Below are 22,675 nucleotides of genomic sequence, written 5' to 3'. Positions count from 1 at the left end.
TGAAACAAATTTTAGGTTAAATTAGTTCATTAAAAATTGAATGCAAGGTAAAAAATGTCTTAAAGCTCAAAAGCTTGCTTACTTCAGTCTCCCTCTTCTTTTCAGAGGCTTCTCTATAATTCAACAATGAGCATTTTATTATAATCAACAAAATAGTTCAAGTAAAACTCTTTCATAATGAAAATGGAAGATTTAAGCATCTAGAAAAGATTTTTTAAAATGATTTTCACAAAAATGTATCTGCACACTTAAAAACTGATTATGAAAAAATCACCAAATAAAAAAGAAGCAAAACAGTTGTACCGCGTTGCATCGACTAACAGTTCTGCTGAGTCCCAAGATTTATTATTAAATTGAACAAAGGTATGGTCATTTACAACAACACCCTAAATGTAAATTTTATAACATTAGCAATATCAGCAGCAAAAAGCAACAAGATAAGAACATAAGAATTTAACAAATGATTACCTCAAACACTGGTCGGTATGAGTAAGCCAAGCATTTTCCAGTAATATCCATTCTCTGGAAAAAGTTTAGAGCTTTCTCTCTGTTAAATAATAAAAGAAATAAAACTAATATCATTAAAGGGATATCAAATACATAAAGTGTTTCTTAGAATTTACATATTCTACTGAAAGATCTAATTATATTTAACTATAATTAAAGGATATACTATACCTATAACTATGATACTTTTATACAAGTTAACATAAGTTAAAAATTTATATTTTTATACAAGTTAACATAAGTTATAATGAAGTCTTGATTTTGTGATGAATGAAATGGAAATTAGTTTTAAACTTTGTATTTACTTAAATTACATTTTCTAGTATATTTTTTTAGTATGCACTTGGTAAAATCTCTTGTCCACAAAGTCAGACCAGTATACCTAGTTTTGTATTATACTTAGTATTTCCATTAAAATTTCTTCTCACTGATAAGAACTCAAGGAGACTGAAAATATAGGTCAACAGCAAAGTAATTTAAATCATCATGCCAAAATGCATTGGTACAATTGTTTGTTGAGCAACACAATTTAAGCAGAAATTGAATGAGCAGAATCAGATTTCAGAGTTACTATTGATTCTTGTAACTAGCAATTTGTATGTGCATAAAACTGTACATAAAAGCCAAAGATAAAAAAAAAAAAAAAAACAAGTTTTGCTTGTTATCAATGTAACTATCACGGTAGATATTTGCAAAAAAGTTACAAACCAAAAAAATTTAAAAATGTTTTTCATGCAGTTCATTTCATTTGTACAAAACATGAACCATTAATGAGTTTTCATGTTTATAATATTAACAAATAGAAGATTTGCAAGTAAAAACAAATTGTTTTATCCAAACATAAAATAGAATTGTTGAATTCTTTCAACTAGTTCAATGATATGTCTTTTTTCTCTCAATTACTCAACTGACCTCTAAGAGATTACTATTTACTTTCCTTGTGTTCAGATTATGTACTGCTACATTTCCTTGTGTTCAGATAATGTACTGCTATTCCATAAACAAACAAAAAATACTTGGAATATTTGGAAATTGGCACAGAAATCTTGTCAGAGAGCAACTTATTAGATAACTGATGGAAATTTGGATATTTAATTTTTCTTTCATGTGTTACATTGAAACTTTGAGTGTTAAAGAAGTAGGAGCTTAGTACAAGATTGTTGGGTTTTCACAAAAACATCTGTTATTCAAACTTTATTCCTTTTCTCAAATTTGTCAAACGTGTCTCAAATGCCAAAGTTATGAGATATGAGAATCCCATTTCTCATCCTGATTTCCTAACTTTAACTTAATGTAAGAAAAATTAACTGTAAAATTTCTTTTTTGCTCAAGAAAAAGATTAAAACAGTAAAAAGGATTATCATTCAAAAATCGCACCAAAAAAACATGGAAGAGAAAAAATTGATTTTTGTTGGAAGCAGTACAGATTTTACTCACACTCAACTATAAAAGTTTATGAAGCAATGATATTATTAGCCAGTGCTATTTTACAACCAAAAACACCAACATAAAATAAAGTGAATATAAATACAGTTAAGATATTAAAGTTACTATGAGTTCAATACAAAAATGCAAAAGTTTACTTTTTAACATCAGAAAGTGGTTTAATATCAAAACCATTCCATATATCTGTGCATGCTTCAAGAACTATATCAGCTGAACCACTACTGAACATTTGAGTGACATCTTCAGAAAAATATTTACAATCGTTAAAATCTTTAATTCGCCAATAAAACATCAAAACATTAGTTAATGACATAGAAATAAAACAACTTATAACTAAAATTTTATAGCTTAATAAAAACATACTGCTATTAGCTTGATTTACTATTGATGAAATCATATGTGGGAGCCGTTTTTCTCTCATGATAGAAAGGTAAAAACTGGAAGGAACAATACCCTCAGTGGAATCCTAAAAATTTCATAACATTTAAATCAATTTCCACCTCAACAGATGCAGCTGATCTCAAGAAATTTAAACGCATTAAAACTACACTAAACTTACTATAGGACTATATGTAAATATTTTTTGCTTATTTTGGAAATTCTTTAGAGCTTTATCTTGAAAACCAATTTCTCTGGCTAAATGGCACAAGCACCTTAAAGACAATATCAAAATAAGTTTTTTAATTTGTAATTTAAATTGTATTTTTGTATTAATTGTAATTTAATTTGTAATTTAAATAATGTAATTTAAAATTTGCAGACAAAATTTACAACAAATAACATGAAAATCCTAATTCCATTTGTTTACATAAAGTTGATATAAAAACCAGGCTTCAGTGAACTTTAGACCAAACAATTTCCAATTTCTATGAACTTTACATTCAAGTTAAAAACAAAAACTTTAGAACTCTCAAGAGTTTATAAAAACTAAAAAAAAGAATATTAAATACAGTAAAAGATGATTACCCATTCAGCCCTGATGTTAAAGAATTATTGGAAGCCAGTAACAATTGGTTTACAAAATCATTCTCTTTGATTGATTTTAATGGATACAAACAAGGTGAATTGAGAAGCATATTAAGCCCCTGAAGAAGAAAGAAGCATAATTAATTGATAAGCAAAAAAGGAAGATAGTTTAAAAAATCCATAACCAAAAGAGGATAATTTATAAAGTTTTGAACAAATGTCTTTTTGAAACCATTAAAAGTTTTTAAATTTTCTTACTATAGGTTTTAATGAAAGTATTGATTTTTGCCATTCTGACTCATCAAAGCATAAACCATTGCAACTCTATTATTGTTAAAATAAATTAATAATAATAATAATAACAACTAACAACAATAATAATAACTAATAATAATTTATATAACTTATTTAAGAGTAACATGTCAAATGAGGGGCATGTCATTTATAACGAGGGGCAAGTAAAAAGTCAAAATTTTTAATTGAAATTAAATGCAATGTACTAAGTTTGAATTTAAGTTTATTCAATAATTTTACTTCATCATTTTAATAAGTGTATCTTAATTATTGTCTATTCTTAATTTGCAAAATTTTATCTTACCAAGTTAGCAGAGATATTTTTAAGGGTACTTTCATAACATATCAATATTGTGGACCAATCAAAACTTATGATGGTAAAGTAGATTACTTTTGAGACTATATTCTGTAAAGATCAATTAACATTACAGTAATTAAGTAGTTATATCACTAATGATTTTTTACCATGCTTGCTTATTTCTGAGGACTTTTGAAAGGCTTTCAGCATTTAGCATATTCTTTTTGAAAAGTAACATTTTTTAAATGTGAATCATCCACTAATCTCATAGAAAGTTCAAAAAAGTGTAACAAAAGAATTATGTAAAAATAAAAGCATTACTTGAGGATCAGAAGAAAGAGTGAGTATCTTAACTTCATCAGAGCTCCCATCTTCAAAAAAAAAAAAAAAAAAACAAAGTTAATCTTACTAAATTAGTTTAAATGGAGGAATAACAAAAAATAACAGGGATAATAGTAAAAAAAAATAGTAAATCACATTAAAACATGATTTATTATATTACAATGTCTAACAAAAACAACTTGATTTCAGCTGAATTTTTGAAAGAAAAACTGAAAAAATTTTCTTCTTTCTAAACTTTAAAGTTTTATCAAAAATCAAACCAAAAATCTCTCAAAAAATATCACCTATCTGACTGGAAATACATCCAAGCAACTCTGTTGGGTTGCTGCTTGATTCCGTAGTTTGACTTGGGTGCCTTGTTGGTGTGTTCTCAAAAAAAAATAGCTTTTCAGGTATTGGATTTGGATAGCATAAAATACCTTCTTTATCCACACAACTGAAAGTCTGAATTAAAGAAAGAAACTATTATTCAAAGGAAAGAAAAAAAGAAATTGAAAAATTCAACCTATAATTAAAAACACTCAAAAAAAAAGTTTTTGATACAGAAATAGAAACAATTTTAAGGATTTTGAAGAGAGAACATTTTGAATGAGGACTTTAAAGGCTGTCAAGAACTTTTAAGGAATGTCAACAGTAAACACTGAGGCCTTGTTCTATAGCACATTGATCATGAGATAGACTATAAGACCTAACTATAGAATATTTCAATCAACACCTTTTTTTGTAATTTTTGCAGTAGTTGTACGATCTGTTTGCATTCCTTCTTAAATTCTAGTTTCTTTTCAGTTTTAGCATCTCTTTTTGTTCCTATGTTAATATGGTCTACTTCTAGCTAGCATTTTGTGTTGCAATTTCTTTTGTACATCATGTGCCAGCACAGGTGATATGCAAACTGCAACTCCCAATAATGTCATTCTTTTTCATGAACTGATACTTGAACTAGTTTTATCCATTGATACTTGGACTAGTTTTTCAATCATCTGTTACTTAAATGAGATTGTAAAATTAATTTGCCTTTTTTTACTTATACAACACCATTTGTTCTTTTTTCACATTCACACTCTCATCATAAAATATAACCCAGTAGAAAATAAATCTGTTTTATTATATTCTTACACAGTTCTAAAAAATTAGCAGTTAACGCTAATAATAATCATAGTAACATTAAGTGTCAACACAGTGTTCCTGAAAAACATTTACATATTTTACAGAGTAAAAATCTGTGTATATCATCAATAATAAGTCTTTAATACAACAAAACATGATAACAGATTATTACACATTAACACAACAAAACGTGATAACAACTACTCTGCATATAGATTAATATCCACAATTAAAATGTTCAAGCATTTTCAGGATCTTTTGATGAAAAGTGGAATTTTTCTAGAACCTATCAAATTCCAAGTTTCCAGGACCCTTGGCCCACTCTTACACTATTTTTCAGCAACAAAAAAATATCCTACTAAAAAAAGTCCATATTTTTTGATATCATTACTTACATTTTGTTTTAGAGATTGTTAGGCGTGGTCAAAGTTGAATTTCTAATTTTATATATATCTATTTTATAAGTGATATATCTTTCAAAAGAACATATCAAAAGAATATAATAAAGATTTCATGTTTATGGGTTCATAATAAAGATTTCATGTTTATGGTTTAAACACTTAATATAACTTTATAGTATAGAGGTAATATTCAATTAACAAAAATTATAAACAGACATAAGTTCAAACTTACAGTAATGCTGCCCATTGTATGCATCAAATCAATTCTTCTGGGCAATCCTTGTGGATCTCCACAAAGAATCATCCAAAAGGACTTCCAAACAGCCAAGCGATCAACATGCTCAAGCTATAAAGTATAAAACAAGAGAAAATTATTTAAGAAACCTATTAAATTTATTGTACAACAGATAATCACTTACAACAATTTCCTCTGAGTCACTTGCTTTTGTGTAAAACTAAAGTAGGAAAAAAAATTGTAAATAATGAAAAGATATGATACACATGCAACTTTATAACACCCATCTAAACAGATACTAAATACATAAAGGAGCACAGACATTATACAGACATCTCCTACACTCACTATTCACTGTTATCATGAAATCCAATATTGCCAACCTAGCTGACCCAAGAATGCCACTTATATGGGGTGATAGTGTACACATCCCAGGATCACCAGGTGCAAATTTTAAAATCATTTAGGTACGTCTGCGGGAAAAAAGTGACTGAAGTTACAAAAATGGAAAAAATTTACCTTCTTTTTTGACATAGCAAAACTGCTATGAAATCCATACCATTAATCATAGACCAATAAAATTTGGTGGAAATGTAGCCTATGCCAATACCAAGATTTGGGTAAAATTTTATCTCAATCCCTGCAATATAACAGAAGTTATGGTAGTTTTAGTGTTGATTTTTTCACTTCCAGTGCAACTTTACTAATTACTGCCTATTACAAGCCCCCAGGCCATAATGTGGGTAACACATGTGCTCTAGTTGAATACACCAACAACATTGTAAAATAAGGATTTTGATGTTCTTACCAAAATTTTTGGTTTCGGGGGTCAAAACTGTTGTTCTTGAATGAGCCCTATTTACAGCATATGGATCTTTTTCTATATAAAACCTTATATGACAGAGCTATTAGTGCCCCATAAGCTTTCTTTTAACTAAACTACTACTTAGAAGTTAGTTGAGACATTTTAACAGATTTTTTAAAGAAAATTATAAAAAGTCTTGACATTTTTTACTCTAGTAAAATTGCGCTTATTCTACACATAGATTTAGCCCTGAGGATTTGTGAGCAAAGCAAACAAATGTGTTGAAAACCTTTTGCATGTGATTTTTAACTGGTCAACATGTACTGTGTGTTGAAAAACCCATTTCATACATAAAATCAGCTAAAAATGTCTAGAATTTCCTTAGTGTTTTGTTTTCAATCATTATCAAATGTACAAATTGTAAAGTTCAATAAATTTACACTAACAGTGAATTAATTTCTAAAATTTATTCAATTCTACTCTTTTCTTGTAATATCTTCACACACTTAACTGATTTGACATGACATTTAAAGCACTGGTCAGATTAATATTCTCAAATGGCACTAAACTTTGACATAAGATTGGCACAAGTTTCAAATATTTTTTTTGTATTTGACTATGATTCATTTTAATGGGTTACTTATGAGCTTAAATTCTCTTCTAACAAGTAAAATTAATCCATTAAAATGCAGCTGAACGGATGAAAATTTTTGATTATTTTCTAAAGGTGTTTGCTATTCAAATCCACAAGACAACTAAACAGCCTTCCTTTGTATTCAGGGTGGGTTTTATCTCTTTTGTATCTTGACCAATGCTGGTGAGAATCTTGATGTGCAGTCTCAACAGCCTGTTCACTGAATTGTCCTAAGGGCAATTGTTTTATGTTTACAAAGTCCTTGATGTGATGGAATAGTGTGTGGAGTTTGGACATGATGCTTCCAAGTTGGATTGCCAAATATGTAGCTTTAAATTGATCAATCTTAAAAGAAAAATCCTTTTCTAGTACATTTCCAAAGCATGAATTCACAACCAAATTAAACTTTTTGAAAGCTTTAATGACAACAAGAACTTGGGTGTTGGAAGTTTCTTCAGCAAAACATTGTAAAACATTAACATTTTTCAATAATTTCCTGCATTCATTGCCTTCAAAGTGTCTACCATGATACAGGGTTTGGTGAATGTGAAGCATGGTAGGCCACTTTTCAGCATCAGACCACACAGTTTTGAGAATTTTAAAGAGCTGATTGACTGTACCCAAAAGAAAGTGCAACTCTATTAATGGAATGGTATCTAGAATCAGTGTATCCTTAGGTCTATTGATAATTGACTTGTGAACAACATTGCCAAACATTTTGGCCTTGGCCAACACTCCACCTGATTGTTCAAAAGACTTGAGATTTCTTTTGACTGAGCCAAGTGCCTAATTTGACAAAGTAGCCACCTGAAATTTCTAGATTGAATGACTTGACTAACCAGAACAGACAAATCTTTACAATGAGCAACAACATGGGTTGTGTCACAACCTTTGGAATCTGTGGTTTTTAAGTCTGTTAAAGTAAAAAACTCCTTCAATTGTTGACCAGCCATTTAAAAGTTGGTATAAAAGTTGGGCTCAATCATCTTCTTGTCTGATGACTGATGAAAATTTTTCACTGATTTTTTGATCCCACCGTTGGATAAGCCAGTGATAATTTGTACATTGACGAGGTCTTGGGTTGTCAATGTTGATGTGGCAGAATGTGATCTTGCTGCACTTGACCCTATAGAAAATTTGCATTTATTACCTCCAGCAAACAAAAATTACAAAAACAATCATTTTATAGTTAATCACTTACAAAATTATAATATCATAATTAATTTTTGCTGACATTGTACCTGGAGTAACAGGGAGTGGATGACCTCCAGATGCTTTTGCCAAACGTATTGTGGCTTTTGGAGATGTTACCTTATTTTCAATCACATTGGATGCTATTTGTTCTGCAGCTTTGGGATCTAATGAAGCCAATTTTTGTATATTTTCCCTGAACTTTAACTGAAAACAATAATGTGGTAATCCCTTACCTAATGGGTTGAGGCAGGTACTGCATCTCACAGCTGGTATTTGATTCACTTTCATTTTTTCATTAGGTTCAGCTTTTTCTGGAAACCTAGACTGTCCAATTTTGCAAATCAAGCAGTCACACACATGACTACGTGTTTTAGCTCTGACTCGTATAGTTTTGAAATCAAACAACTTTGGCAAAGCAACATCCTTTCCTTCCTCTTTTTGTCTTAAGGCAGTTCTGCATGATTCACAAAGACCTTGAGGCACACAAGAGTCACACCCATCAAGAATTGTCTGGTAAATGCGACAAACTCTTTCAGCCTGAAAAGCAGTCATCTGTCGGCCACATTTTTGGAGGCAGAGCATGTATACTTTCTGTTCTGCTCATGGTTTCTTGCCTGATTTGGCATCTTAAGCAGTCAGTGGATTGTAGCTGTGTACCTAAACAAATTGAGCTATAATATGAAATTGAAGAATATGATTGATAAACATTAAGAATTCTGGCAATGTTATTTCATTATTAACATTACTAGAGGACTCTCTGTAATGTCATCATAAAAGATGCCTAGATTTATTTTGATTGAATTTCAAGATTATGATAACCATTAGAATCCTGCCATCTTTGATAATGTGAATTTAATACACTAACATATACGTCACATTAAGGTAGGTATATTTCAAATAAATAACATATTGCTATATGTAGAACTACATATTTACCTAAATCAATCCAATTACTTCAGCCTAAAAATTTGTATATTATAAAAAATGAAAAACAAAATTTTTTACCACAAACAATGATTTTCAAGTGAAAGTTTTAATAATTTTGGATATTTCTGCAAACGTTTCAGTTCAGTGCTACAAAAACAATGTCTTGTTACAATTTTAACTTTTTATGATATGTATGTCACAGCGTACAAAATCAAAGCAAAAATCAAGTTAATCATGTATGCTCGTATTCACGTGATGATAGGTTGATATTGTAATTCTTCTTATCTTTTTTTTTCTAATTATTGTTAAAACAAAAATGGAACAAGACTAAAATTAAAACACTTAAAACTTTGAAATTAAATTTAAGCATATCTTATGATAGAGCAGAAAAAATATTCATTTTAAGAATATTAATCTGACCAATGCTTTAAATGTCATGTCAAATAAGTTAAAGAGCGTGAAGATATCACAACAAAAGAATAGAGTTGAATAAATTTTAGAAATTAATTCACTGTTAGTGTAAATTTATTGAACTTTACAACTTGTACATTTGATAATGATTTTGAAAACAAAACACAAAGGAAATTCTAGGCATTTTTAGGTGATTTTATGTATGAAATGGGTTTTTCAACACACAGTACATGTTGACCAGTTAAAAATCACATGCAAAAGGTTTTCAACACATTTCTTTGCTTTGCTCACAAATCCTCAGGGCTAAATCCATGTGTAGAATAAGCGCAATTTTACTAGAGTAAAAAATGTCAAGATTTTTTACAACTTTTATCAAAAAATCTGTTAAAATGTCTCAACTAACTTCTAAGGTAGTAGTTTAGTTAAAAGAAAGCTTATGGGGCACTAATAGCTCTGTCATATAAGGTTTTATATAGAAAAAGGTCCATATGCTGTAAATAGGGCTCATTCAAGAACAACAGTTTTGACCCCCGAAACCAAAAATTTTGGTAAGAACATCAAAATCCTTATTTTACAATGTTGTTGGTGTATTCAACTAGAGCACATGTGTTACCCACATTATGGCCTGGGGGCTTGTAATAGGCAGTAATTAGTAAAGTTGCACTGGAAGTGAAAAAATCAACACTAAAACTACCATAACTTCTGTTATATTGCAGGGATTGAGATAAAATTTTACCCAAATCTTGGTATTGGCATAGGCTACATTTCCACCAAATTTTATTGGTCTATGATTAATGGTATGGATTTCATAGCAGTTTTGCTATGTCAAAAAAGAAGGTAAATTTTTTCCATTTTTGTAACTTCAGTCACTTTTTTCCCGCAGACGTACCTAAATGATTTTAAAATTTGCACCTGGTGATCCTGGGATGTGTACACTATCACCCCATATAAGTGGCATTCTTGGGTCAGCTAGGTTGGCAATATTGGATTTCATGAACAGTGCATTGGATCGATTTACATGTTTTTAATATGAGAAAATGCAATTTTAAAATGACTTTTACTTTGAAATTAAGTTTTATTCAGATTTAAAACTTTCAAATTCAATATTATGGTTAATGTAGAATATATAAGCTCCATCAAAAAATATTGTTCATCAAAAATATGGTTCATCAAAAGTGACACTTTGGAATTTTCATTAACAATTCTTTTTTTTACTTGCAGTACTCTTTTATTTAATCTGACTTTGCTTCCTTAATTCAGTGAAACTATTCGTAAACAGGGTGCAATTTTTTTCATGTTTAAGGTTTTATTTGTTTAGCAGAAAAAAAAATATTTAGAGAACTTTACTTTTTGAATAAATATAATGTAACCATGAAAACATACTTGAAGATCGACCTTAAATAAATTTTAGGTTGAGTAGGTTAGACACAGGAATTTTTATGTAGTATATTCATCAATGAAGAATAATTATGATTGTGATAGGGAAAGCCATATGACTTTTGCCATGTTTTTTAAAAATGACATTTTTTGAAACATAGCTTTAGAATTATAAGTAGCATGATCTTACTTTTGTATATATACTCAGAAGAACTCGTAATCTGGCTGCACCATAGAATGAAGCAAACTTCCATAAAACAGGGAAAGTAAGGGGTAATAGTGGGAAAATTGAGTGGCACTAAAAATAAAAAAAAATAAAAAAAATAAAAAATCATTCAAATATTAATGTGTAATATATGTTTGTTTTTTTTATAAGCATAATGCTTATAAGCATATGGAGGCTCAGATTTGGAAAAAAAAAAAAAGCACATGTAAGGATAAACTATTTAAAAAATGACCTGAGCCTCGATAAACTATTTAAAAAATTTAAATTTTATTTAACTAAAAATTTTAAATATATATTTCTAAATTTAAACCAACAAAAACAACAAAAAAGCGAAGTTTATGTTTTGCAATGCAACGACTTTATGAAATAATGAAGTCATTGTGTTGCAAAACCTAAACCTCAATACTTGAACATAAAAACATAAAGTTTAAGAATCACTCTGAAGTGTTTTATTTCTCTCTCTTTTTTTTCTCTCTCTTGCTTTTAATGTGTAGTTTATTTAATACCATATTTAAAATGTTTATTTTATTTCTAAGTTTTATTTTCAGATACTGTTAAAATAGTAATAATAATGTCAAAGAGAATAAAGAGAAAGCAGCCTACATTGGCAGTGTTTGGTTTCACAAAAAACGTAATGCACAGAGGAGAAATGAGTACAATACGATTGCCATTAGAAGCTGTTGAAAATAGTATTGAATGCAAACATTGCAAAAAATTATTTAAAAGCCAACAAGGACTAGCTTTTCATGTTAAAGTTATTCACGGAATTAGCAAACAAGATTGTAAACATTCACAATCACAAGTTCTTCAAAGTAACAAAGAACTTATCACTCTAGCAGTGAAAGATGTGCTCAATAACATAGTCAACAAATTTGTTAGTGCAATGAAAAAAGTGAAGAGTCTTGCAAATGAGCTGGTAAGAAACGCCACCAACATACTGCTGCCTTTAAAGCATAAGCAATTAACGCCTATGGTTATGAGGCAAATCAAGAAACTATAGCAGAGTCATTTGGTGTAACACAAAGTCAGATTTTGCGATGGCTTAAAAAAAAAAGAAACTATTATTAAAGATGCCGAATCATCCTATCACAAATTGTTTCTGAAGGAAGACGTTCCACAAATTATCTTGAACTATATGAAGTTATTTACAAAGAATTTTTACAAGCCAGATCGAAAGGTCATATTGTTAACTTTTCCTTGCTTTGGAATTAAGCTAGAAATATACAATTAAAAATTGATCCAAACGTGGAAATAAAACTTCATGTTATAGTTCAATTTTTACAAAAAAAGAGAGTTAAAAATGAGATCGAAACAAAGAAACAAAAGGAAACATAACAAAGAAATGGAACAATTATTACAGAAATGGCATGCGACATACAGAGAAAAGTGTATCAGAACAGGTTCTAAAGATCCAAGTTATGACAAAAAATGGGGATGGTACCAACCTAGACAAAGGCTCAATCTTGACCAGAGCCCACTTCCCTTTGTTGTTCATGGTAAGAAAACTTATGACTATGTACCCAAGGGTCAAGGTGCAACACATAATACATAGATCTCACAACCCAACTCAGGATTGAAAAAAAAAGGCAATGTTCCCTTCAAATAATGTTTTGGCCAGAAGGAGAGCAACCAAATCTAGCCATCATTTTTAGAGGTCAAGGAAAACGCATTTCAAAAGACGAAAAGTTAGCATGGCACAAAGATATTCACATTTACTTTCAACAAAATGCTTGGTTAGCCCAAAACATTTGTAAGCACTGGTGTGATAAAATACTTCTTCCATTTGTAAAAGAACAAAAGCTTGATAAATTTGCTCTTTTGCTTGACAATTTGAAGGGAAAGATGCAGGAGGATTTTAAAGATGCTGTGGCTGCTGCTAAAGGACTTCTCTGGTACAGTCTATCAAGTGCCACTGACCTTTAGCAACCAGTTGACGCGGGATATGCTGCCACTCTGAAAAGACTTATTGCCATTGAACATCAAAAATGCCTCGATAGAGATAATCATTAGAAATCAGGGTGATATTCAACCGGTGGAGGTAAATGATGCTATAAATGAAAGTGCCAACAAAATTCTTCCAGATGACACCTTTATTGTTCCGGATGAGAAGGAATGCGAAGTTCATATCTTTGATTTCATTGATAACATTTGTATATAGTATATGTTTTATTTTTATCATTATACTATAACAATAATTCAGCTACATTAAAACCAAAGCAAATACAGAGCATACGTCAACTTTTTATTTTTCTTATACCCATTAACCTTTAGTAATCCGCACACTTTAAGAAAGTATTTAAATAAGCATATTTTTGAGCCTTTCAAAAATTTCATATGCTTATAAAAAAAACAAACATGTATTCTATTAATCGATGAAAATTAAAAAAATTCCAATTGCTTTTTTTTCAATTTGTCTTTTTATATTTTATTTGTTCTGAAGTGTGATTTTGTTAATTGTGTAATTGTTAGTGATTTTTAAAGAATCTTGCGGAAAATAGCAGTATATTTCCCTCAGCATAAGAAAAAAAACACATTTTAGTGGATAAATTTTTAATGAAAACCTATTTTATGGTGAAAACACAATCAGCAATCAAAATTCATAACAAGAACTCATTTTGAAAACAGAATTCACCATAAGAATTCATAATTAAAACACAATTTGCAATGAAAATTTTTTTTAAAAAAATAATATTTTACTGGTATTAAGAAGATCATTTCAAGGTTAAATCCAGACGCTTCAGGTATCAGCTTCCATCTTATTATGTTAACAAGTAAAACAAATAACTAAAATGAAATTGATAAAGTAAATTTACATAAAAATATCCAAAACATTGAATGTTGTAAATGGCTTTTCAAATTTGTTGTTTTTAAGAAACTATTTATTTACATAATTTTTATGAGTTGAAGTCAAAACTTCAACTTTTAAAATTATAAATTTATTTTTTACTCAGATGTTGAAACGTTATGCTGTTAAATTTGGCTATCACTTCATTATGTCAAACTTTTTGCCAAAGAAAGGGTGCAAGTAAAGTCAATACGAAATTGAAAACCAGATTGCCGAATAGAAAAATTGCCGCTTTATAAAATGAAAACTCAAATCACTTTGCAATTTATTGCAAGGTATTTTTTTATAGTAGGCTTTTTGAAATTTTAACTATTAATAAAAATGTAATAATCAAAAGCTTAAAAAAAACTTACCACAACAGCAAAAACCAATCTCTGCTCAATGCATTTTCGAATTATTTTTGCATCAACATTACAAATGCTTACCTTCTTATGAGCGTTTTCATAGAAGTAAGAACTATGAAAAATATTGTAAGTTATCAAGTAAAATATTTTAAACTATTAACGGAAACTCAGCTGAAATAAATTCAAAACAGTAAAAAATACATTTTTTTCAGTCTTATTAAACAAACCTGATTACAGTTTCAATTGGAGTCTGCATTACTTCAAAACGTTGGCGAGGAAATGGGTCAGATTCTTTAACTAAATAATAAATTAAAAAAACATTTCATAAATAAGTTTTGAAATGAAGGATTTATCAATCAATCTCATCCTGCTAGCACTAGCAATCAGATTATCTGTATAGTTATAAAGAAATGCCATTTATTTACTGTTTAACAAACTTGGATTGAAAGTATCTCCAGCTTCTAATACAATAAGCGGATTTGAAGTGATAGCAGAATCTCTTCGTACCTAAAATAGATAAATTTAATATAAAATGCCATTTTCCATATAAATATGTAAAACATTTAATATCAGGTAATACTAAAGTAATATCAAAATACAAACTCTAAGTAAATAAATCATCTTAGGGTTTTAACTAAAGAAAGGGAGCCATTATTAAAAGATAACTGATATATATTGTGACTCAAATAAGAAAGCTGAGGGAAAGAGCATCTTTTCCTTGACTATTTCATAAAGGCACTATACAGATGTTTAGAGATAATTATGGCAAACACAGAAATTAATTAAAGCCAATGAGTAAACCAAAAGTAATGCATGCATTTAAAACTACTAAACAATTCTAAACAATTTCAAGATTCATGATTAGACTCTTTTTAATGTTTTATCAATGTAAATGTATAGACTTACAAAGAGTAAGTCTGAAAAAGGCTGAAAAGTTCCAGAATATGAACAAGCATTCTTTTTTGGCCAACATATGTTGCTCTAATGAATCACTTTGAAAATGTGAGGCTAGAGCATAATTATATCCTTCAAATAGAAGATCTTCAATTAGACTAGAAGCACTTTGCAATCTTATTACTCATAAATATGAACAAGCATTCTTTGTTGACCAACATATGAAACAAATGATATGTGAGAGCTGATGTGATTTTGAAATCACATCAGCAATCAAGATATGGAAGAGAAGCAAAAGATTGATGCTCAATATAGTATACTGTGCCGCTAAGTCAATTTCAAACTCCAGGTCCAAATAAAAACGCCACCCACATCAAATTCTAAGTTTAAAACTCCATGTTTTAGTGGTTGTACAAATACACTAGCATCAAAAGAAGTTTATACTACAAAATTACTTGATTTTGAACTTGATGAGAGTTTAATGATTGATGAATCTGATTGCACACAGTGATTTTGTGTTTGATCACACACTGACACACAATTATATAAAAGCCATTACTTGCTCATCCAGAAAATATCTTTTTATTGATGATCTCTAATTCAAGAATCCATGCACAAGAACTTGGGTTGCTTAGTATACTAAAAACACACACACACACACACAAGAAGTTGAGTGACTGAAGTTGCAACAGAAGCAGCTAAAGCAGTATTATTTACACAAAATATTACAAAGATTTATATATTAAATGAGTTATCACATGGGTATTTCTAGTCCCCTAGTGGCAACAAATTTTATTTCAAAAATGTTAAACATACTTTGAGATTTGTATGGCAATTAATTTAAGCAATTAGAACTTAATTAGATGAAAAACTGATATTTAAAATATAATAATTTTCCTCAACTGGAAATGGCTTTGAGAAAAAAAGTTTCTTTTGATACATTCTAGTCATCATTTACTTACTTCTCTGCAACGTGTTAGAGCTACTCCACCAGAACCAAGTATAATAACATCACCTTCAACTACCAAATTCCATGGTAAATTTACTACACGACCATCCCTATATGTCCATACTAATGTAAATGATTTTGAATCAGGTAAAGTGAGGTTTGGATACTGGTCCTCTGACCAAATCACTTTCTCTAAAAAAATTATGGTAATAAATATTGAAAAAAAAAAAAATTTTCTTCTGGTAAAAACTTTTAAAGTTGTTTAACACCTTATAAAGTTTAATTTGAAAGTTTAATTTAAGATTCTTAAACACAAAATATGATATTTTACAAAACTGGCAAAAGATGTCTCACCATTAATTTTAGAAAGGAGCTGAGTAATTGCCCTTTCAATCTCATTCTCTTGTAATATGACTTCGCGAATACAAAATAACAGAATTCCAATAAAGAGAAGCAGTAATATAACAAACTCAGCCAGCAAAGTTGCATAACTTTAAACAAAAGGATTATTTGTTAAAGAGTAAATAAATTTATAACAAATATAAAATGTACAATACAAAATAAATCTAATATCAAAAATTTTATATGTAGATTGTATACTTAAAATATGCAAATATTTTTAATTATAGAAATAATTGTATTTCATAGAATGAAAAATATGAAAATATAGCAAATATTAAAGCTTAAAATAATATTTAAGTATCATCAAAAAAGAAAATGAAAAAGTAGAAACCTGTCCATATGAAAAGCAAACAAGTTTGCTAATATTGCTACCAACACTAAAAAAATCCCTCCGCACCCAATCCATGAAAAATGAAGAGTAGTATCTGCAGCAAATAATTTTCGAGGCAGCCATAGCCAACTCTTTTTCTGTTGTGTGCAGCAAAACAATTGATTTCTAATGGCTTCTTTCAACTTTTTCAATGCTGTTTCAGTTTTTAAACCATATTCAGACATACTACTTTAATTTTTTGGTATAGTTAGACTTTAAATATACTTTTAAATTTTCTTTTATAAACATATTTTTTGGATAAATTTATGTGTAACATAAAAAACACAAAAGATGAAAAAAATAATTTGTAACTTTTAGAACAAAAAATGTTGTTTATCTAATATACAAATAACTTTAAACGTATTTTCATAGTAAGCCACTAAAAAAATAAACATCTGATATAACTACCAATAACTACTAACTTATATAAATATAGCTATTAAATATTAAACAATATTACACATGTAAACTTCTCTTTAAAAAATATATATTAACTCTCTTTAAAAAAATATATCAATAAACTTCTTTTTCAAAAATCAACCCTTAAAAAAAGTACCAAACTATTACAGAACTGTTTCATGAAAACCCAACAAATGAAAAATATGCATGTGAGTTGTCTTTTAAAGCAATTTCCTTTAAAGGTTCACAGCATGCCTTGCTTGCTAAAGCATACAATCTTTCATTAAATTTTGCATGATGCTCTTCTTTTAACTCAAGTAAAAACTTTGTCAACTCTACCATTAACAAGCATTGAGGAGCAGAAAAAAGTTCAGATACTGTCTGATCTAAAAAATTTGTGACGCTGTTGGCAAAGTAAATCAGATCAAATTTCTTTCTAAATTTTGACTTTTTGTGCAGTGTTGGCAAATTATCAAGAGACAGAAAATGAAGTTGAAAACTAGAAAAACGCTGAACAAATTGTTGTTCTTTTTCAACAACCTTTCCAACAAACTTTTCACCAGTACAAAACTCATGCAAAAGTGCTGTTATATTGTACTTTGAAATGTCTACTGAACTACTAATATGTTGGTTATTGTTTTTTGCCATTAACTTGCTTTCATCACATTCAATGCCAAATGATATATAGGGACTTACAACTATATCACCCCAGTAGCCACGCTTACAAATTCTTTCACCATCTTTTTTAAAAACCAAACCAGAGGCTAATGTTTTGTTAGTGTTCAGGCAAGTAGAATTGCTATAAAAATCAAAAGCCACACCAGTCTCACGCCATCTTTTGTATTCCTGCCAGTTAACAACCGATGCTACATCTTTAAGACGCATACTATAATCCCAATCAAACACATTTTCACGAGAATCATATCGTACCCCTAAATGTTGACGCAATCTATATTCCCAGCATTTTGAAAAGTCTAGCAGATTTTCTTTCGCACTCCAAAATTTAAAGATTCCTTCTAAAGCATCTCTCTCTTTAAATTTGAGTAATGAAAAATCAAATATAGCATTTTCAGAAGGGTTTGTTATTAATTTAATCATTTCATTTGCTGCTGAATGCAAATATTCTTCTGTTGCCTTTCGTATCAAAGTATTGCCAAATAGGTCCAAATAAAGAAAAACTTTTTCTTGCAAACCATGAGTGTTGTCTGCAACAAGATTGAAAAAAAGCATCTGCCGAGCTATTAATTCTAAATTATTTTCAACAACATAAAAGTTCAAATACAAACTTTTGTCTTTAATCTGAGACACTGTCTTCAGTATGTGTCTGCCATCACCGGAACCAATAATCAAAATGTGCAACTCTTTATCACTAACCTTGGAGCTATCTACAATTCTTGTAAGAAGATCTTCAGCAGGCGAAAATCCCCACCAAGGTACATTTCCGATTGCATCACTCATGCTGAAAATAACAAAAAAATACTAAAATTTTATCTATGTTTATTTTTATATTTACTTTTACTTGAATGAAATGTGTAAATTTTGTAAATTAAAGCAAGCACATGTTTCCATTAAATCATAGAACAAGCAAATTTAGATAATTTAAATTTTAAATTTAAATTGTTTGATAATTTAAATGCTAAACAGTTTTTCAAGTGAAGTTTCTTCAAATGTTATAAAAATTTTTTGTTTTCAAGTAATTGTTAAGAATTAATAGAGTGAATCTACTTAAACAAGAGATATGATCGCATAAGCCCCTGTCTGCATTTAACAATGTTAGAATAAGGTTTTAAAGCAACTTTATATAGACAAATATTTTTAAAACTAGAATGGATTACTTCAAACTGTTTTCTATAATTTTAATCTTTTCCAAAAAAAAAATTAAATAAGCAAGTTTTTGATAAATTATATACAAAACAGTGAACAAATAACAATAGAGAATATTTATAAATAAACTTTTCCAATCAATTAAACAGCAATATTTATTGATTTAAAAAGTTATTCGATTATAAGTTCATCAATAGCCCAATCTTCAAAACTTCCATCAGGGAGAAAACGTCGTATAATAATAGGAATCTTCCGAACCCTAGAAACAAGAAAACAAAAAAAACTTAATTTGAAATACAATTGCAATTAAAATTTACTTAGCTCTAGAAAATTTTTAAGATAATACTTAAATTTTAAATAAATTTTTCAAAAATTGGTTTTAAGACAACATTGCAAATCTCTCTTAAAAAATTGGAGAAACTGAATCAACAATAAAAAAGCCAATTAATGCAAGAAGCAAATCAAGTTAAGCAAGACAAGTTAAAAAAGAAGTCTCAGAAATTTAAAAAACTTTTAAAGTTTATGTTTAGGTAATACAATCAAACAAATGAAAAGAAAAAACAACTAATTGATTTTTTTAATTATCTTCTTAATTGCTGAGTAATAAGCAAAATTACTACAAACTTCAGTTCTTTCATTGCAATTTGTAAAGGATCTGTTTCACCTTCCAACTCAACCATCACTGGGGCATTCATGCTATAAAAAAAAAATCAAATAGATAAGGATTTCTGTGAGACAAACTTTTTTTACTCACACAAATGCTTCAAAACTGAAATAGATCCCTGAAATAGATCAATCCCTGAGAATATCTGAGGAATTTTTTGGTGGATATTTTTAAACCAATCAACATATATAAGAGGACTTTAAAACATTCTGATAAACTTCTAATGAGATTTGTTAAAAAGCTTTAAAAAGCACAGATTCAGTAAATTTATTAAACTCAATGTTTAAATAGTGAAATATGAAGATATCTTGTTTTACTGTATGTTATTGTAAATTAACTATATAAACATAACATGGATATCATAGGTCAAAATTATTCAGTTGAGATTTAATATATTAAGAAAAAAAAAAGCAATAAAAGAAAATAAATTAATAATCAAACCTTATTTGCAACGCTCTAGTTCCTAGTACCCTTGCTCTTTCATACTTTGTCATGTAAGGTGTTGTAACCCTCTTCTTTTGTTGTTGAGAGGTTTCTACAGGAAAAACATGATAAATCAAGCAGTAAAATGAAACTCATAATGGAAAAAATCCAGAGAATAATCTATATGGTAATATATTTTAGGAAACACATTTTCAAAAATTTCCAGTTTCAAAAACTGGAAATTTTTGAAAATGTCTTTGCTGCTAATTTACAGCAAAACATTTGGGTGTTAGTAACACAGTGGAATTCTTTTTAACAAGTTAAGGTCCTAAAATGTGCCAAATATAAAAAAAACCTTAAGTTACATATTCAACTAAAAAAAAACATTATAAGTAAAAGTTTGATGGTAACTTTTTCTTAAGTCCAAAAGTCAAAGAAGACTCCAACTTTTCAACAAAAGTTTTCTTTTTTAATCATTGAATAAGTGACTTTACAGAACAGATTTTCTGTTAGTTTATAGAGAGAATTAACAAGTAAGATTTTAGAGAAGTTTTTTAGAATTTTCATTACAAAGAAGTACTTCATAAGTCTTTAAGAAAAACTATACCTGTAGATGGAAGGATGTCTACTTCAGGTAAGTCATCTGGCTAGTAAAATAATAAAAAATAAAAACAGTTACTATTCTATATTATCAAGCACAAATTTTACAACCTGGAAACTTATACAAACATACTTTTATTAAATATAAGGATAAAAAATGAATTAAGTAAACTTTTATAATAAATTGAGTTTTTAATTTTTATCAAAAAAAGGAGTTGCTGAATAATTCCTAATATTCTAATTAAAGAACACTTGCTGCATCCCTCTCTTACATAGAGAATTTTTTTGTTTTATACAAGCATCTTTACCTGGTCAATATCAGGTTCTTCAAAATCATCGTCTTCAACATCATCACCATCATCATATCTAAATATGGGTAAAAGAAAAAAACTCAGAGAAACTAAAAAAGCTTGTTGAATACTTATAGTACTTCTAGCATTTTAATGTTAAAATTTTAAATTATTTTAAAAATATTTCCCTAATCGAACATAACTTTACATTTTATAGAAAGTCTGTATCATCAAGTTGATGATATAATATATATTTTATACTTAATGATTATAAAAAATAGCTTCAAGTATAGCACTATTGCTTATTAAAAAAAAAAAAAAAAAAAAAAAAGAAAATAGCATACCAATCTCTATATTTTCTTTTTTTAAAATACTTTACCAATATTTTGCTCCTACATATTTAACTTTGGCATCTTTTTTCTCAAATTAATGGAATAATCAAAAGAAAAGATACCAAAGATTTTTTTAAATTTCAACTGTGATTTCAAATCATTAAAATTCATTTATCTTTATTAAAATTTATCTTCAAAATATTTTTTTTTTTTTTTTTTTTATCATCATGTTATGCTATAGATTATACACAGCTATAGATGGGGAAAAAACACAATTCAACAAACAAGTTAACTATTTTCAAACAATATGCTTTTAATATATGCAGTATTCCATATTCATTTCTTTTAAGTCCCAGGAAATTTTTATTTACAAAGAAGTTATTTTTGTGTTTTTATATAGACTACTTTATTTAATATTAGAAAAACTTTCAAGCTTTAAATTGTAAAATATTTGTTGTATTTCTAATTAATATGCTTTTTTATGCGCACTACATACCGTCATTATGTATAAAACTTAATAAATATAACTATAATTGCGTGATAAAATTTAGATTACGTTAACTTATAAATCTTCATTTAATAACTTACCCAACTCCATCTTCATCGTCCGCCATTTTCGTCATGTGCGTTTTTACAAATAAACAAGAACATAAGCTGGCTTCAAAAGATTATTGTCAATTTTTGTTTATGATACAATGACGAATCACCGTCAAGGCACCCTCCTCTTCCCGCTCCCTCTTCTTCATAATTCACTTGACTAATTTGTATAGAGATTATCAGTTAAATGTAATTGAATATAAATACATAAACTTAGTTTCTTAAAATTATATAAATCCTGAAGTTATTTGATGATCTTCTTCTTTTTATAAAAAAAATTATAAAAGAAGATCATCAAATAATTTTAAGATATTCAGTTATTACATCTTGATTAATTTTTAATTCATTAGCCGTCTGAATGGTTGTGCGTCTTTTAGTTTATAAAACAGTAAATAGATAAAAGATTTTGCAGACATAAAAAATATAGTTGAAAAGTATTTTTAAACAATCTCAAATCAAAATTAAAACCACCTGGAGTAACCAACTGATGAAGAGTACAACGAACAACAGATTATTTTGCTCTATCAAACAAGGTGTGAGATGTAATCGCGTCTTCGGAGTTTACATTGCCA

The 22,675-nt window shown here is 28.6% G+C and overlaps 4 protein-coding genes across 20 annotated transcripts in view; all 4 read right to left on the bottom strand.

Moving 5' to 3' along the window:
- Positions 1-17,280, bottom strand: part of LOC145180711 (transmembrane protein 94-like) — a 27,898-nt gene extending 10,618 nt beyond the window's left edge. For 11 of the 12 annotated variants that reach the window (XR_016451193.1, XR_016451192.1, XR_016451191.1 and 8 more), the window contains exons 1-20: positions 16,936-17,280; positions 16,557-16,693; positions 16,216-16,394; positions 14,785-14,866; positions 14,587-14,656; positions 14,369-14,471; positions 13,868-13,954; positions 11,135-11,242; positions 5,781-5,816; positions 5,594-5,707; positions 4,138-4,297; positions 3,833-3,882; positions 3,178-3,243; positions 2,920-3,038; positions 2,513-2,606; positions 2,317-2,419; positions 2,091-2,193; positions 469-547; positions 304-386; positions 83-113 (exon numbers count right to left, since the gene is read on the bottom strand). Coding sequence is in view for 5 of the 12 variants with exons in the window: in XM_090083260.1 (XP_089939386.1) it covers positions 83-113; positions 304-386; positions 469-547; positions 2,091-2,193; positions 2,317-2,419; positions 2,513-2,606; positions 2,920-3,038; positions 3,178-3,243; positions 3,833-3,882; positions 4,138-4,297; positions 5,594-5,707; positions 5,781-5,816; positions 11,135-11,242; positions 13,868-13,954; positions 14,369-14,471; positions 14,587-14,656; positions 14,785-14,866; positions 16,216-16,394; positions 16,557-16,693; positions 16,936-17,159 (2,028 nt within the window). In the remaining 7 variants the exon portion in view is untranslated. Of the gene's footprint in view, positions 1-82; positions 114-303; positions 387-468; positions 548-2,090; positions 2,194-2,316; positions 2,420-2,512; positions 2,607-2,919; positions 3,039-3,177; positions 3,244-3,832; positions 3,883-4,137; positions 4,298-5,593; positions 5,708-5,780; positions 5,817-11,134; positions 11,243-13,867; positions 13,955-14,368; positions 14,472-14,586; positions 14,657-14,784; positions 14,867-15,812; positions 15,893-16,215; positions 16,395-16,556; positions 16,694-16,935 lie in introns of those variants that run through there. The other variant, XM_090083263.1, reaches the window with a different exon arrangement.
- Positions 6,288-9,070, bottom strand: LOC149891373 (uncharacterized). 2 transcript variants are annotated; one of them, XM_090083269.1, is made up of 3 exons: positions 8,463-8,900; positions 8,277-8,393; positions 7,179-8,161 (listed from the first exon to the last, which is right to left on the bottom strand). In XM_090083269.1, the coding sequence occupies exons 1-3, from the start codon at positions 8,809-8,811 to the stop codon at positions 7,989-7,991; spliced, it is 639 nt and encodes a 212-aa protein (XP_089939395.1). In that variant the 5' UTR covers positions 8,812-8,900; the 3' UTR covers positions 7,179-7,988. The 2 variants fall into 2 exon arrangements, with proteins under 2 accessions (XP_089939394.1, XP_089939395.1); XM_090083268.1 differs by having other exon boundaries at positions 6,288-8,161; positions 8,277-9,070.
- On the bottom strand, positions 17,267-18,831 carry LOC145180549 (dynein axonemal assembly factor 3-like). Its single transcript, XM_080055455.2, has one exon. The coding sequence runs from the start codon at positions 18,829-18,831 to the stop codon at positions 17,551-17,553; it is 1,281 nt and encodes a 426-aa protein (XP_079911581.2). The 3' UTR covers positions 17,267-17,550.
- LOC149891372 (DNA-directed RNA polymerases I, II, and III subunit RPABC2-like) lies at positions 17,267-22,675 on the bottom strand. 5 transcript variants are annotated; one of them, XR_016451196.1, is made up of 7 exons: positions 22,095-22,241; positions 21,193-21,250; positions 20,892-20,931; positions 20,303-20,396; positions 19,822-19,893; positions 18,748-19,456; positions 17,267-18,578 (listed from the first exon to the last, which is right to left on the bottom strand). XR_016451196.1 is itself a non-coding variant. In XM_090083271.1 (7 exons), the coding sequence occupies exons 2-7, from the start codon at positions 22,127-22,129 to the stop codon at positions 19,369-19,371; spliced, it is 387 nt and encodes a 128-aa protein (XP_089939397.1). In that variant the 5' UTR covers positions 22,130-22,263; positions 22,575-22,675; the 3' UTR covers positions 17,267-19,368. The 5 variants fall into 5 exon arrangements, 3 of the variants coding, with proteins under 3 accessions (XP_089939397.1, XP_089939396.1, XP_089939398.1); XM_090083271.1 differs by adding an exon at positions 22,575-22,675 and having other exon boundaries at positions 17,267-19,456; positions 22,095-22,263; XR_016451195.1 differs by having other exon boundaries at positions 17,320-18,620.

Source organism: Hydra viridissima, unplaced genomic scaffold (assembly GCF_058129835.1).
Source record: "Hydra viridissima isolate aposymbiotic clone 2 unplaced genomic scaffold, HvirCarnegie_v1 scaffold_3, whole genome shotgun sequence".
Classification (NCBI taxonomy): domain Eukaryota; kingdom Metazoa; phylum Cnidaria; class Hydrozoa; order Anthoathecata; family Hydridae; genus Hydra; species Hydra viridissima.
The sequence above is the reverse complement of the archived record's forward strand: the minus strand, read 5'-3'. Positions and strand labels throughout refer to the sequence as shown.

What these genes read in the sequence shown, in the direction of transcription:
- LOC149891373 (XM_090083268.1), bottom strand. Translation starts at nt 8,811, where the DNA reads ATGCTCTGCCTCCAAAAATGTGGCCGACAGATGACTGCTTTTCAGGCT. An exon ending in TCCACTCCCTGTTACTCCAG is followed by an intron (nt 8,162 to 8,276) that starts GTACAATGTCAG and finishes AATTTTCTATAG; the next exon opens with GGTCAAGTGCAGCAAGATCA.
- LOC145180549 (XM_080055455.2), bottom strand. Translation starts at nt 18,831, where the DNA reads ATGAGTGATGCAATCGGAAATGTACCTTGGTGGGGATTTTCGCCTGCT.
- LOC149891372 (XM_090083271.1), bottom strand. Translation starts at nt 22,129, where the DNA reads ATGACGAAAATGGCGGACGATGAAGATGGAGTTGG. An exon ending in ACTAGAGCGTTGCAAATAAG is followed by an intron (nt 19,894 to 20,302) that starts GTTTGATTATTA and finishes TTTTTTTTATAG; the next exon opens with CATGAATGCCCCAGTGATGG. An exon ending in ATTGCAATGAAAGAACTGAA is followed by an intron (nt 19,457 to 19,821) that starts GTTTGTAGTAAT and finishes TCTTGTTTCTAG; the next exon opens with GGTTCGGAAGATTCCTATTA.